We start from the raw sequence: 16,996 nt of genomic DNA on the forward strand, positions 1-16,996 counted from the left end.
TAGATTTTGCGACAAATATTGATTTTTTTTTTAACGAAATTATTGGCACAATTTTCCAACTTTTAAATATAAAATCTATATATATATCTTTATAATTAAATTGCAAGTGAATTTATCGAGATAAAATCTGTTATGTATTAATAAGATAAAATTAAGAGGAAATAATTAAAAGTGAAAAGCGTAAGAGGCAAAATATAGCATTAATAATAATTTATATCTTTCGATTTTTCGATATTTTTTTGTTTTTTTTTTTGTTCGTTTTTCATTCAGGCTTCTCTACGACACTCGGTACGCTTCGTCGTTTTCCTGATATATCTTAACGTTAGTCAGCATACGAAACCGGAAATCTGAGAAGCGAGTTTCAGGGAATTTTCAACGGAAAGAGCGGCGAATAATTCGCGAGACTAATGTGCGGGAAAGTATTCACGTGCAAATTGGCGCGATAGCGAATCTAAGCGCGAAGTGATAACACGTCGCTCCGGCGGATCTAGTTACGCGCTGCCGACGTTTGCTTTCAAGTCAGGAACGAAGATAAACTCTCTTTGCTTCTGCCCTGTTAAGCTTCAAACGATCGCATCTTGTCGCGTTTCTGTTTAATATTGGCTGTCTTCAACTCTTGCGAACTGAAAGCCAACATCTGTATTTTTAGAAGCAAATTTAGAGACCGTATTTGCCACTTTCAAACGTGAAACCTAACTTTTAATTCTAAAAACTTTTAAATAATATGATGTTACAGTAACTCCATGTCATTGTCATAGTGACTTTTAAATTACGTGTAAAAAATATTCTGGATAAAATAAAGTTGAAAATATACATATTTTTTCTGGTTTGTAGTAAAGTCAATTTATTTGCATATTATTCGAAAAATAGATTGAATGTTTTTTACAGTATTCTCACACAGAAGTACTCTGCGTTGATCAAAATACTTTGGAAAATTTTTTTGTAAATTGAGCTGAACGGTATCATAATAATTCCACTAATTATATCGAACAAATTGAATGTAAATGAATACGGTGTTAATTTCTATTCTTCCTATTTTCTCTCAACCCTCTGAATAGGCAAACAGGGAAAAGAAGCGAACGAACTGTAAAAAAAGTGTGGAATTAATATTTCTTGCAAATGAGTCTTGCGATTTCATTTGCACATTTTTCTCAGAAAGTACAATGACATCCCGCCGTTTAAAATAAAGCTCCCGTAACACACTGTACGTCGAAATCAAGTAATCGATAGATAACTCGTACATACGTGCGTGAGGCTCAGGTCTAGCTTCGTCGTGAGACGTTGAAGAGAGAATAATTGCTGCTCGTCACGAATAAGCAGAAGCGACCAATAAGAAGCAGCGCCGATTAATCTTACACGGGGCACCGCGGACGGAGAGAAATGGCGATGGAACGAGGGATGTGAGGAGAGAAGGTTAGCAGTTGATAATTTGACATGACTAAAAAAGAGGATGCAGCAAGAAACTTTATTTCTCATCATGGTCCGGCGCAGACAAGTCGATTTATAGCCAAGCTGAAATTGATAGAAGTTGACATTAATATTATAGACAAGAATTTTTATTCTAACGGGACACACACAGTTCTTTTTTCTCGTCGGAAAAGCGCGTATCAACACCACGTTATACTTTCTTTTTAACAGCGAACAAAATTTGCGTCTCACTTGGCTTAATTTTTTCAGCCGCTGAATTGTTATTCCAAAATTATTCGTAAGAAAACATTTGGCGAATTTTACGAGCAGAATCTCCCCTTCGTAATTTAGAACATTGTAAAATGCATATCGATCTCATCATTTGCAAATATAAATGTAAATGAATTCGTCCGGAGAGGCAAACAACGTGTAAATTATCGGATATAAATTCATATCAATTTTAGCTGCGTGATCAAATTTATATAGTCTCGGCTTATTATTAATTTCTACCAGTTAATATTAATCAATTATATACATGAAATTAATTGCACGGTTAAAATGTTACTTTTCGGTTTTAATATTTCATTTTGCATTTGTATATTGATAATTAAGATTGCACTTGTGTGTCACTGTCCCGCTATATGTAAAAGTGGGAAACTATTCGTTGCGGCGCGGCGACAGCGGAGGCGTAGTAAAAAAATAATAGGAAAAAAGTAAATATATCCCAAAGGCGGGGGATACGCGCGTGTTTAGTTTTCCGACATCACCTTGACGTGAGATTACGGTATAGCTGCGTATGTGGTGGAAAATATTTTTCTTTTCTCGGATGAGCCAAGTACTTTGTAAGACGCGGATATCGAATACACAGGGTTCCGTTCGGTCGCGCGGGGAGAAGCGGGGGGACACCGAGAGACCGCTGTTATTCTTTCGGAATAAAAGACCAACTTTCCAGGCGAAAGAATCGATCTGGCTTTCTCGCGTGGGTATACGGCTATTGAGATTCGAGTTGGACGAACCGTTGGACCGTTCTCATTCTGGAAATAAAGTATCGTCTCCACGCTAGTGGCACTTCTACTCTCGTCCCAGTCGATATTTGACATCGACGTCGATCGAACGCGAATCCGCGTACATGTATATGCACGTACTAGACAAAGTATATATACATTCCTAAAATGCTTCTTATTACGCTAAACATATTGTAAAACGATTCCCAAACTCTATATAGCAACTTTGAAATCCTGAATCGATGTTTTCTTCTTACAGACTAACTTCTTTACTTCTTTATCCTTCTTTCTATTTACTTGTATTTTTATCTGGGCGATTGTGATGTACGAAATACACCGATTTCGATTGACACAACAAACGAACGTATATTTTCTCTGTCAAGAACTCGAGTCAATAACTTAATGTTTATTAATTTAACGAATATAGAAAATATTTGGCGAATAGAAGAGTATAATTTTTTACTTTTAGATTTTTTTCAAATATGTGCGTTTTTGCAATATCAAAAGTTTATTTTATACGTGTTCAAGTTAAAGTTTTTTCAAGAGTTTTCCTGAGTCACATGAATGTCAGAGAAAGAGAATGAAGCGAAAAATTCCGAGGATACATGTACAAATTATTACTGTCACTTACAAAAATGTAGGAAAGAGTACTGGATACTTTTTTCACGTTGCAACTTGCTTCAAATCTATTATCTGTCGCAACTTGATGTTTTAAATTTTTTATGTATTTCTGAGAGAGAGAGAGAGAGAGAGAGAGAGAGAGAGAGAGATTCTTTTTTAAATAAGAGACAAATACTTATTGTCCATAGCTTTTCAAAAATTTTAATAGACCTTAACAGTTTCAAGAACACAAGCTTCTTCACGCGCGGTTATTTATTTCATGTCGCGGTACCTACAGACTATTCGACCAGCATATTTTTCGCCCTTTGTTCTTTGTTCCTTTTTTTTTTACAAAGGAATGCAATAAACTTGGTCCTTCAATTTATAGCTATTTTTAGGAGAAATTTCCCGTTTAAAGAACGGGAAGTTCATTTCGTTAAAAGATCAAAAGGTTTTTTCAGTTGTTTCATGACTGTCTTTCGGAGTGTACCCTTTTTGTGCTGGTAAAGTGACGTTTACAAATCAAAAAAGAACTAGTTTTTTTTCTTTTAATTATTTCGCGTAACTTCGCGATTATTCTCGTTTATAAGTTATCAGTGTGGAGTATCATGATATTGTGAAACCTCGATTAAAAACTCGAGTTTGCACGATAATATTGAGGGCAATCGTCCGCGCATACTGTTGCATCTTTAACAATTTTCTAGATATTTTCATCGTTCAAGTTTTAAAATTTGCATGAGACATATGACTGTTAGGTAATAAAAATACTTTGTTTTGCGGAGAATAAAAAATATAAAGTGACATTCGCGCAACATTCGAGCTATGTCGTTTGCTTTCACCCCAGTGCAATTTAATCTTATTTTACGGTGCTCGCATCGACGTGGGATCATGAACTTTGAACCTGGCAATCAGGAAGGAGAAGGAGAGTGCTCGCACGCGCGCGCGTCATCGTGCTAATTGGCTGTCAGTATCGGCAGAAAGGAATTTCAAAGCTCAAAGCTTCGGACGTATACAACCGCGGAATTCCACGCGAATAATCCGGCGGTGATCGGTCCATTTTTACACACACGCATTGGCTCCGAGATATATACAGAGAGAATGAACGTGCAATAAGCGCCGTGGGGTTTACGTTCCCGTTCGTGCGTTTCATTTTGTCGATTAAAAAAAAATGCCGATCAAGGGGATCGTGGAAAAACAGCGTGGTGTTTTGCCGTTCTATTTCCCTGGAATTAAGATTTATCTGTTTGTGTGTAACTTGACGTGCAGTTACAGTTCGATCCTTTTGATTTTATCGACACGCGAAGCGCCGTTGCGACAATATTAAACGCCCACGGCGGTAAGCTTCGCAACAAAACTGCAGTGAAAAATTTGAGATTTGTCTTGCAGCAATTGCCGTAAAATATTAGTCGAAAGCTCTGGGAAGGAAAATCGATAATTAATTGGTTGTAGACATTTTTTTGGAGAATAGATAAATTGTTAGATAAATATTGTATTTATTTATACATTTATAAATTATTAAATATATTGTATTTTTAATACTAACAGAGATACTAAAAGAGATTACATATATTATTTTTATGTTAAGATAATTTCGGATAATTTTCCAGCAGTGTATAAATTATTGTACCTTGCGATTTTTTCAATTTCATCGTCGCTGACAAGAAAAACAAAGAAGTGTTGAAAATAATTGAACACGATGCAGGTAGTGAAAGTAATGGGGTCGTGGGTCGTTGATGCCGGACTGTTAGCAGCAGGAATCGCAGGAGGGTCGGTCGATGACCTCGTGGCCGTAGCGGCCGTGACACAAACGAAAGCAACCCGGAAAGGATAAGAGGGAGACTCCTTGGACTGTCCGATGTCGTCTCCATCAGCAATTTCGCTATCACCCTTGTTGCACCAATGATAAAATCGATCTTATTACTCCCTTCCAAATATCTTTAGCATGATCAAAGATCCTTGCCAAGAACGTGCATTAAAATTCATATCTGTTCTTCGTAGCTGCGATTACTTTTCTTCACGGTTCTGACGGGAAGAGCTATCGGTTCACGTTTAATAACTCTCGGAATGGTCTCGTTTGAAATATACAAAGTTGAAGACATTGATATTAAAAATATTTCAATTTTTCAGAGGAGAACGGTAGTTTTTTTTTATTTTTATTTTTATTTTTATCTCGAGATATTTTCCGCCGAGAAATCGTAAATTATCGACGGAAGACAGCCGTAAAAAAAGTATAATGGAGCGTATCGCGAATGGAGCGTAATCAATGAATATTGCGAATAAATTCATCGAATGTCCCGCATACCGGTCTTCGTCGGTCTGTCGAATCGACTTTTTCCGCTGAGCGTTATACTTGACTTGGCAGTTTCCCAAAGAGTGCGTGGTCGGTGCATTGCTTTCGTGCCATTCTCCGTATGCGATCGCTTTCCAAAACGAGACACGGGAAAATGCCCCTTGAATGTTTTAAGCATTTATTTCCCTTCTGCGTGCGTTGTCTTTTCTAAAATTCAAGAATAGATAAAACGAAACGTCAGATTCTAAGGAAGACATCTACGATGCAATGAGAATAGAATATTATATTGTGCACGGACAGTGACTTTTGCAGGGAAGCAATGATTTTTTTTTCTTCGCGAACACGCATTTGAAGATTTCACAAAGTTCAGCAAGAGAATCCCTCTTTGCTTTTCCCCCTATTCCATTGCGTTCAATTACGGCAATCCTATTGTCGAAACATTAATTCACTCTTCAATTCATTGTAGAGATCAGAAGCTTGCTAAATATATTAGTCTCGTTTAAATATCATGTCTCTGAAATAGCATATAAATAGAAGCTTTTACTTTATTATATACTGTTTATACAGGAAGGAATAAATATAAACGTTCAAATTATTTTCCAATAACATAATTATAGTAGCTCTTTGATCATTCGTATTATCTGCTATGTAAATACATACAGTTATCGCAAATAAATGTTTTATGGAGGAGATATTATTAATTTCTCTCTCTCTCTCTCTCTCTCTCTCTCTCTCTCTCTCTCTCTCTCTCTTTCTTTCTCTCATTGAAAAATATTGTCTCATACTCTTGCTCGTGTTACAAATACTTTATACTTATCACGTTATCTCTCTCTTACGAGCGATAAACGGACTTACAATTAGATATTCGAATTTTATTACGCAGAAATTTTAGATAAGCATTATGAAAGCGATGCGTCATAGTGTTAATTACTCACGCTTCAAGTTCACCATTGGTTTACCGATTTTCGTGCGCTTGGGATCAAATCAATTTTACGGAACTCAACCGGTCGGATAAATAATAATTGCCGTTTTCGATATACACTGAAAGAGAAAATTAGAAAGCTCATTAACTCCCAGATAATTAAATTATAATTTTAGTTTTACAAATAAATCATCAGATACATTATTGCGTTTAATCCGGCCATACTACGCGCTGCGGCATAGTATAGGTATATATCTGAACGAATCGGCGATTGTTTATTTCGTCTTTTTAATGGATCTTGCATTATTTCCTCGTGAAATATTGGTTGATATCGGATATCCTTTAACGATGACGTATCGGCTATCGACCGAGAATGAGATCGTAAAACGTGTCGGCGACACGCGCCGTTCTTTCAACGGCAGACATCAGAATTCTTTAAATAAAATTAACTGTACTCGAAATAGTAATTTCTTAATTAATAATTGCACGTATATATCGATTGTCGGCTTCACGAGCGGCTGGATGCTGCGCCAAATTAGAAAACCGATACGACCTGCATTTTATGTTGCTGCGGAATTTATTTTTATTTCCAATATATAAAGGGAATTTCTTTCTCTCTCTCTACTTTTTAAGTTAGAAACTTATTTTGTGCGATTTAAACGAATAAAGCTTATAGAAAGCTAGTTTCAGATAGAAATCAAGATATTTCGACAGCGAGAGAAAATGATAAAATATTTTCTTTCGTATTTACTCCAAATGCTACCAAATTTTTGAGAATTAAATATTTGTAATGAGTTCTCCAACTTTCATGTAAAGATTATAAAATGTCGTGGGCGATTAGTTACGTAAAATTATATATATATATATATATATATATATATATATTTAGAAGTACTTCAAGGAATTAAATTATATTCTCTCAAGGCAGGAGTCCAATTATATAACTATGACATGATTAAAATTTATTATGAGAACTAGTCGAACTTTTTATTCGCTTCATTTGTCTTCTTACATAATTGATTCGATGTACATTTTAATAGCTTGTTAAATTCTATAATATACTGCAATATATTCTAAAGAAAGCAATCGTTAAAAAATACGAGAAGAATATAATTGGATCCTGACGCGATTCCCTTCGCTATTATACGTATTGAACGATTTACGCATTCACTGCATATTGAATGACGCACTGAATACATAGCAAATTAATAACCACTTGCAATTATACGAAACAACAATTCCATTAATGCTAATGAATTTTACGGGAAGCCCTTGTACAAAGCATTTATTTTATTAAAATTTTATTGAAGTTATATATAATTTTTATTCAAATATTTGTTTCGCCGCGCATGTTTGATGGATATCTATAGTACTTCGGTAAACAATAATACTTGTTTAATCTAGAATCAATCGAGGAACTGCTGCAGCGGGAAGTTTAATTGTTTCCATTGCATCGTCTATTCGATTTTGTATGAAAGCGCTCTGAAACTGTGTTATTCGATATAAAGCAGATTTTTTTTATTTAGAATAAATGTTCAAGAACATTAAATGAAGTTTCAAAATATGCATGGAATAAATTTCTGCAATAAAAAGACTGAACGCAACTATAGGTTAAAGGTTAAAAGTATCGATAAATAGCAGAACCTTCCAATTAACGTTTCTTCAGTTATAGTTCATTACGCATTTTGTTTCAACAGAAATTTTAATTTAAAAATAGGGTAGAAATTAATCGTAATCACTACAAGAGAAGCAAAATTGAAATTGTGGACTATTTGTAAATCTATTGTTGTACAATGAGAGATTTAAAAACGAAGTAAGTACTTGACTCTAGTTTAAAGTATTATTATAGCTTTTTATCGTTGAAGAATATAAGTATATTTACATTTACTTCAACGTCAGAATTAACCTGACTAGTGTGCATTGTCTGCCTAAGAAAATTCAACTTTAAATCTCTTCCGAGAAGAACGTCTTGCTATTCTATATCGTCTTGCACATTATGCCGTCATAAAGCTTGTTCCTCACGTCTCGTGAAGTAGCACTTTGCAGAAAAGAGACGGAGAGACATTATTCTAACGTTTGTCCATTTCGGGATCGCGGAAAGGAAATTACGCGAGTGAGAGAAAAGGAATATTAATGGGGGTCTCTCTTTCTCTCCTGCGCCGTCTGCGGGATTTGTTATGTGAGAACGTAAAACCATTTTCGTTGGAAAGAAAACGAAATCGGGGGTGGGGGGGAAACGAGGTCCGTCTCCGCGAAGAAGGGTGGTATGCCGGGGCGTGCAACACGAAAGTTGCAAATGGGTAAAGTTACGCGGCAGAGGCGACGGGGAGAATCGGGGAGGACTTTTTCTTCTGTGTAAGTAACAGAGCTTGATGCGAGTTGTGCTTTCGAATAAAGCTTCCAGTCTAACTATCGGGCAGCGTGCGTGCTCGGAAAAGAAATCGTAAGTCTCGCATCTGCTCCTGGAAATTTTTATTGCCTTCTGGATTACGTTTGACTGACCTGCTATGAGTTCTTCTGTGTATTGTAATACACGTTTCATATAAAAATATAAAATTTAAATGGTTCACGCGCGAGATAAAAGATGTACACAGCAGAGTTTTTGTAAATCTTTTGCAACATAAAATGAAAAAAGGATTGACAATAGGAGGACCATATATCTTTTTAATATTTTAACTTTAGATTTTTGTTAATTTTTAATCAAGCATTTTGTTTATTTTTAATATTAAATATTAATATAGCAAGTGTTAAGCTCAAATCAGATTGATATTAATAGCAGCAATCACGAACGAGGTCCGGTCTATATGACAGAAGCAAGCATTCCATTTTTCGTAATATCGTTCAAGCGGATGAAAGCCTCGAGGAATTTCGCGCTGCCTCAATGTCAACCTCAAAAGTTATTACTCGATGGATCCATTTGACCCAGATTCGTAATTCTCCGGAAAGTTGGCCGCGCGCTGTCGAATCAATCCATAGATTCACGGACGAGATCGGGTCCGAGAGCCCGACGGATAAATCGATTTTGATAAATGCCGCGAAATTAAGCCTGGATCGCGCTCGATATTTCCGGCGCTTTTGTCACATGATAACGCTAAGCCGATTGCGAGCGAAACTTACTCACACATCGCGCGCAATGAAACGGATTAAAACTAAAATGATCGCGAGCAAAAAGTTTGTAAAAAAAAAAAAAAAATTGAATAAGCTAGAGAGTGAAATTGGAGCTGCATAAAAATGTCTCGCGTATCCGAAAAGTTGCGGCAGAGAGAAATTATGTTTGGCGAAAAAATAAAACTGCCAGCAAGAGAGGAAAACACCAAAATAACAGGGATACTGGCGAATTGGGACATCCCGTAAATAAACGCGAATGTTTTAGATAATGAAATGTATATAGAGCATTTAAATTGCGTTTTGTTTTTAAATGCGCGGTGTGTTCTCACGCTGAGGCTGAAAATTTGAATAAAACGATGTTGTATTTCTGTACTATAGATATACTGCAATGTATTAGATCCACTTGATGAAGTATTCGAAAGCAAAAAAAGGGAAAAAAGGTCGAAAATGCGACTGTGACGTTGTGCACTGATTACATTCAGCGTAGCATAAATATTGCGGTCGTGTGGTTCACACACGTGCGATGGCATACAGGAGGAAATTGCCTTGGGAGAACTTATATTGACCCGTATTTCATAATAAAAGCCAACATTACAATTGATTTGTGACGTAGCCGTTGCTGTATTGCACAGGTGGGACATCAGGCTTGCACGGCGTTCGCCGTAATAATCTCGCGTGCTCGCAAGCCTTTAAAGATTTACGAAAAACTTGTTGCACGCAGGTATATCGAACTGACACCGTTATTTCCGTATAAAGACGCTATGTGTAATAATTAGAAGATACATAAGGACGCTAAAGTAATTTCTGCGGTCCTTAAACATTTATGCATGTGAACTTATTTTACAAAAAATATTTATATTTATTCTCAAAATGACGCAAAATGATCAATTTAACAACGTTTATTTTATTCGTAACATATTTCTTTTTTTAAAAATCGAGGACAGCAAATTGATTTTTCTTCTGATGCAGTTTCAGCAGGAGGTAGCGTTCAGGTATGGACGAGTCTCGTGATCCATCATGATGAAACGCTCCGGATCCTCCTCTTTCTTTTTGCCGGGGGATCCGGGCGTGTAGGCGGGTTAAAGAAGCGCCGTCGTGTCTCGCACGGTGTTTACCTCCACGCGTCTGGTCCACGCGGTTCTTCGCCGATCGCGAACGCGAAGATGCGCTCTGCGCTCTCCCACGCTGATGCACACCCGGGGAATCTCGCCGCACACACCTCCCCGGCATTCCGGATGCACGATACATCGGGCGCATTCGCGGGGAATTTGTGGGCGACGTGTCGAGTACGTTCCTGAATACGTACGTCGGCCGGGAATACCGTCGGCGGTATTCCCCGCGAGAAGCGTCGTCGCGACGTCGTGAGACGTCTCGCGCTTGCGAGAGAGGATGACGTCTTTCTCCTCGGGTCTCCCTCACTCGCGCGTATATACATATAGTCTATATTTTGCACTGATGTTGCGTTACACTTTGCGCAACGCGTTTGAAACATTAAATATCGGCTGGCTCTCATCGTTTGTGCGATACTCGTGCGAACGTGATCGATTACGTCGTATGCAGAACAATTGTTTAAAAATATTCTTTTCTGAAACCCCGATACTTTCGCTAATTTCTATCCCTCAAGTACCGCGTCCGATTTATGATCTAAAACATTTTAATTTTAGCGTATAGTAGAATATGATAGAGCTAACTTCTGAATATTTTTTAATATTGTTATTATTCTATTTTTGCAGCTCCAATCGTCGGCTCCAGCGACGCACGGTGGTTCGTTCACGAGCTCCAAGGGACAGGAATATTTTTTAAAGGTGCGTCTCGTTTATCAGCGCTAAGTGGAAAGCATTAATCTTTATAGTCGCGTTGAAAATAAATTTAGATTAATTTTTCATGCTCTTGAAAAGTGAACGACACTATATCGTTGCACTAAACCCTTCGTTACATTGAATCCCTCGATTATTGTTTTTGAATAGCGTTATTGATATTCTTTCGGCAATCTATATTATTGACGCCCGATAGATGCGCACGTAGCGAAACATGGCAGGAGATGGCAAACAGAATAATATTATGTGACATAAAGACTTTGCCGCGAGATAGATAAGAACTTCTATATTTTCTCCGTCTCTCGACGGAGGAAATACTCCTTTCAAATATGTGAAGAGAAATGTTTGCGAACAAAGGAAAAACGTTTTCTCATGCCCGCGATGATAACGTTACAAGTGTGCGGGTAGAGAGGGGGAGGGTAACATAAGTCCTCCGTATCTTTAGTTAACAATTGACAGAACAAGAGGAATTCTGCCACTATCGCTATATCGATATTATTTACAAAACTCACGTAAATATCTATTTTCAGCTAATATCGTTTATTTTTATAAATCTGGCTACGAAATCTATAAACCGCGCGGGAATTTTATCAGAACGGAAACATTTTCAGATCTTCGTTTAACGTTTTTATTTTTATTTTTAATGTGAGCGAGGAGCGAAATATATTTCCGAAAACCTCTCATTTGTAGCAGCGCTTTTTTATATATATATATATCCTGTACACAGCGTTAGCGAAACGAGCGAGATTCATCGAACTGTGATTAACAAAAAGAACCGATGGAAATCAAGGCTGACATTTACTCGACGGATTTCCATGTCAAATTCGTTTCAATCGCCGGGTATTTGCGGTTTATTGCTGAACTCCATCCGATCTAACATGTTTACGGTGGTGCATCGGATTTGCGCAAATCTTGTTGATGCGTTTCCGCGCTATATATATCGAAGCGCTTTTATCTCGCGCGGAATATTGCGTCCCAAAATATCCGCAGCATCCATAAAATAGCTATCTCGATAATGATGCGTTAAGGTCTTTTCTAGCGCTACTTTCTAACATCAATGAAACTTTACTTCAAGCTCGTATAATAATAAAATGTAATTAAAATTAAAATTAACGAAAATTTTACGGATATCTTTTCATATAAAGGTATACAAATATAAAGTACTAAATTTTATTGGGACATATTTATTGCATTGTTATTATGATCAATAAATAAAAGAATTTCTTGTGAATAATTGGTTACGATAAACATGGCTGTTTTGGTATAATGAAGAAAGCAGCCTTTTCTTTCTTTTTTTTTCTAAATTGTGAGTCAGCGGAACCAAGCAAAAACCTGAAGCGAAATCTGTACATGACGAATCGAGTCTCCATGTAAAATCTTTTCGATGAAGGAAATGAGTTTTACTTTGTAACTCGGTTCGCCTTTTTTTTTTCGTCTCGCACGAAACCTTAGCGCGCGCAGGTAAATGCTTTGAATAATACGATTTCCGAATAACCCCGCAGCTTTAACCGCGTTATCAATCCTCCGCGGGGAACTACGTGGTCCTTGGTAAACATTGTTTGCCAAGGGAACGTCGCTTCAAAGTCCCCTGGATAAATGTCATTACACTTGTTATGTGCGGCCGCGCTTTCTACTGAAAGAAACAAGCGCACAGATGCGGTAGGGTCCCTTTTAACCCGTTCAGAATGGAAACTTCTTCGATTTTAGAAACCAACGTCGTCGGTTCTCGCATTCAGAACACATGACATAGTACTTTAAGCTCCTTTGATACAACCTTTCTATTGAACTTTAGTCCTATACTCTTAGAATCAAATTTGTTTCTTCTTTTAGATAATTTTTAGAATAACTGCTCTAACATTTAGATTTTTCGAAATAATTTTTTGTATCGCTTGAACATCTATAAATCTTTAGCGAAGTGATAGCGAAGGTATGCATTTTAAGTTCAAACTTTGTATCACTTTGCAGTAAAGTTAATCTTCTTCTCGCGAAAACGGTATGTTCTAAGAAATTGCATAATCCAAAAGCTATTTCCTCACCCGCGACAATACCGTTTTTTCTTTTTTACGTAATACACGCCGTATCGCCAACATAAAATTGTCGACTATGATGTATCGAGCTGAAAAGTATACGGTTCTTTCAAAGAACATTTTACCGGGTCATGGTTTTCAATATTTCGTCCCTTCTTTGAGTGAAAACTTTGCGCTTCTTTCTCCGGCGATGATCTTTTCGACACGACTATCTTTTCATGGATTTATATTTCTCAATCTTCCCTCGCGCGGTTTTTCTCGATCTTTCAATACGGTCAATTTATCAATGTCGGTTAACCTATGGCGTAGTCTCTCGTTTGATTTTAAAGCTCAAACGTTAAATATATAAGTATTGCCCTCAATATCAAATTAATAGCATTAATAATGTAATACGTAACATTAATACATTGATGTGTTTTGACGTCTTCAATGAAGACAAATACAAATCTCTAGAGAGGCAAAGGTGGTATATTTTACATTTTAGTTCCGCAAATGTAATTTATTAAATGTACGGAAATATGGTTGGTGGAATGAAAGATAGATAGGAGGGCAGAAATGCGAAGATAGATATAGAAAGCACGAAGATACATAAGATATAGAAGCGGACAAACACATTGAGTTAATTAATTAGAGTTACTTAAGGTAAGGTAATATTGGTTGTTTACTGCGAATGTAAATAGCGAAATATCTACAGATAAATTAATACGATTTGTAATTAGGCGCGACAGGAGATACGTTCTTAACCGGACAACATTGACAACTAGGGTATATCGAGGGATTCGATGCAATACGAAAAACGCTCGGGGTGCCCTTTATCAGGATAAATCGCATCGCGTCTCGCATGAGTGCTGACGCGACTCGATTACTATTCCTCAGCATCCCTCCGATGATTTTCCCGGTTCCTCTTAATCGAGCCAAGCGACTTCTTCGCTTCGCAGGGGTTCGAGGCGACGCTGAGTGACAGCAAGAAGAAGTACAGCGACAAGGTGAATGCGCTTCTGTCAGCCTGGGAGCATGTCACCAATTATATTCCTGCGGCACCGCCCGAGGCCATCCAGTCTCTCATAGAATGGGCTCACAGGTGGGTACACGTTGTCCGTCGATCGTTGTTGTTGTTGTTGTTGTTGTTGTTGCGTCCGCGATTATGTGGCCGACCCTCGGTTAACAGGGGAACTCGTTTCGCAAAGGCACGTACAAGGGCGAGGGAGATATATACCGTTGCATAACTACGATCGTTCCTTGCCTAACGATTACATCGTTAAAAAAATCCACCACGCAATCTCGACATTATGTTTTTTTTTTTTAATGTTTATATAATTGTGCGGAGGTTTATACTTTATTTTGAAAAAGGAAAACGAGTCGAACTCCGCTCGACAAATACCAGTGGTCTATTTTTGTAAATTGGAATACTGACATTTTTATCGCGTGTAATTTTTAAAGTGCTTTTTTAACGAGTTCAAAGTGAGCGAGAATTCTCTTAACGTTATCTTTTCAGTTCATTATTATTTGAGCATTTAAATAATTGAATGTATAATGTCGGAGAAATTGTCAAGTCACATTAATTATGTTCATTATTGACGCATTATGAGGTCCCCGCGCGCGTATATGACCCATTTAACGCGTAGCATGTACACAGCCGACTTTTTTTTTGCATTATCAGCCGCCGGAGTTTTTTCGACACAAAGGTAGCGTGAAACGAGTTTCGATGTAACAGCGACGTTCTACGGCAAATGAACGTGACGGCGGGAGGGAGAAAGCGGGAGAGAGATAGAAATGCGGCGAGAGAGACGGAACTGCTCTGAGTAATGAATCTGCACGTATGCAGCACCGTCATACAAACGATCCCGGAATTTTGAATAGGAATGCGACGCAAATTCACGTTAACGTGACGGGTATACAACCGAGGCACCCTACGGGTACAGGGTGGTCCAAAAAGGGATGCGCGAGAACATTATTCTTCGCGAAGTTTCCAGTCTCTCCCCCAGTAATGGAGGTCTGATTAGCAAGCCGCGTTCGGCCATTGTTGCCGATAGATGAATTAAATCTCACGGATGAGTTAGACGCGAATAAATAATTAGGAAGTCCGATTTTTAATATAATTTTTAATTCCAATGAGTTTCACGTTTGCGACTTTATACCATTGCTATATAATGCTGAGATGGAGCAACAGATTATCGCGAACTGACAAGATCTAAAATAACTTTCTTTCTTATAATTTAAATTACGGTGTCTTATGACTGTACACTTAATTATATGATCTAATAAATATTGTTTGCGATGGGTTAAAGATAACGAGTTAAAAAAAGGAAAAGGACACCAGTCTACATCTTAGCTTATATAGAACTGAAAGTATCGGGGTTTATTCAAGTTGTATAGAATCTGATTCTTCAGGATGCAGATATTTCTTTCTCTCTTCCCTTCTTCTTATCTCGGCCTCGCGATAGGCGCCATCGACATCGCGAAACGTTGGGAGACAAATACGAAAACAAGTCCGCGCAAACATGTCCCGCTGTCTGTTCTTTTCGGCTTTTACTCATGCTGTGTTGTCCTCCGTTGCGCAGACATACATTGACATTGGTATTGCGCGGGGAGTGGCCGAAGATAGGCGCCTCTGCCAAAACGCACCTCTGCGTAACGCTGCAGAGGTGTGCGTATCAGCTGGTGCAACATCCCGCTGGACCCAGGTGTACCGCCCTGCTGGCTCTGGTGAACGATCCATGGACGCATCCCGTCCTCGACAGCATACTTAACGGCCAACCGGATTCCGAACATGAGGAGGGTAAGAAGAGAGAATTATCGTCGCCATTTTTCGATCTAGCACGGTTCCGTTTTAAATTTGAATAAAAATAAGATCACGTGTCGTCGATCCTATAATATCCTGTGCCCAATCTCGGTGGAAAAGTGGGTTGTTAGAACAAGTATATTTACGCGCACCTGTTAACTCGGCGTTATTAAGGTGAAAATATGCAGCATGGGAGATTATTAAAGATTTATTTTAAAAAGTTTAGCTAATCTAAGAGTTTAAGACGTGATATATCATATAAGATTTTATAAAAAATTTTAATAAATCCTTGAAATCAAACAATCACATTATATCAATAAAATTGGTATGATCCGAAGTCATTTTACATTAACTTTCTTTATTAGTTGCGAAAATAGAATTATGTTTACAGCACCTGGAGTTTGTTATCTTGCCTTAATAACGTCGGATTAATTACGTTGCACAATAGCGGATTTCTAGGGATTCTCTTCTAGATATGAAAAAATAAATAATAATTATTCTCCAGTCCGTACATGTACATGCTGTTACATTTTTTTCAGCGTTAATTGTGATTGGCAGAATAAAGTTTTATTCGTTTTTGTAAAAAAGTATATAATTGATCAAAATTACAAAATAATACAGGAGTCCCAGAGACTGCGTACTCACAATTGAGGGTTGATGTATTAAAGAGAAAATATCTAATTTTGTATTGTATTGTATTTAATACAATTATAGCTAATAAACTTAGAGAGTTTGTTCGCGAATTGTAAAAGAGATGAGTTAAAGAGATTAGGTCTGTAGTAATAGATATGCAAATGCATAACGATAATCTGTTTTTCGTATATTAAATTTTTAATTTTTCTTGCGATCGCTAACAATATTATTTAGCCAATTGTGTGTCTTTGACTTCTTAATTTTGTTCAGCTATTTTTAAATACTCGATGACCGTATATTGCGAGTTTACAGAAAAAACTTGAAGTGTCATTTATATAATTGTCTATTTATACCAGTATTATCGAGAAACTCTTGTTCTCCGCACTTACATTCATAATATCTATTT

At 37.4% G+C, this 16,996-nt stretch overlaps 1 protein-coding gene across 2 annotated transcripts in view; it reads left to right on the forward strand.

Moving 5' to 3' along the window:
• Positions 1-16,996, forward strand: part of LOC143906317 (uncharacterized) — a 65,409-nt gene that overhangs the window by 32,364 nt on the left and 16,049 nt on the right. For both annotated transcript variants that reach the window (XM_077422326.1, XM_077422325.1), the window contains exons 2-4: positions 11,065-11,136; positions 14,114-14,256; positions 15,737-15,954. In XM_077422326.1, the coding sequence (XP_077278452.1) occupies positions 11,065-11,136; positions 14,114-14,256; positions 15,737-15,954 (433 nt within the window). The remainder of the gene's footprint in view (positions 1-11,064; positions 11,137-14,113; positions 14,257-15,736; positions 15,955-16,996) is intronic.

The sequence above is a fragment of the Temnothorax americanus genome, unplaced genomic scaffold (assembly GCF_048541705.1).
Source record: "Temnothorax americanus isolate GAGA-0224 unplaced genomic scaffold, ASM4854170v1 Scaffold7, whole genome shotgun sequence".
NCBI lineage: Eukaryota > Metazoa > Arthropoda > Insecta > Hymenoptera > Formicidae > Temnothorax > Temnothorax americanus.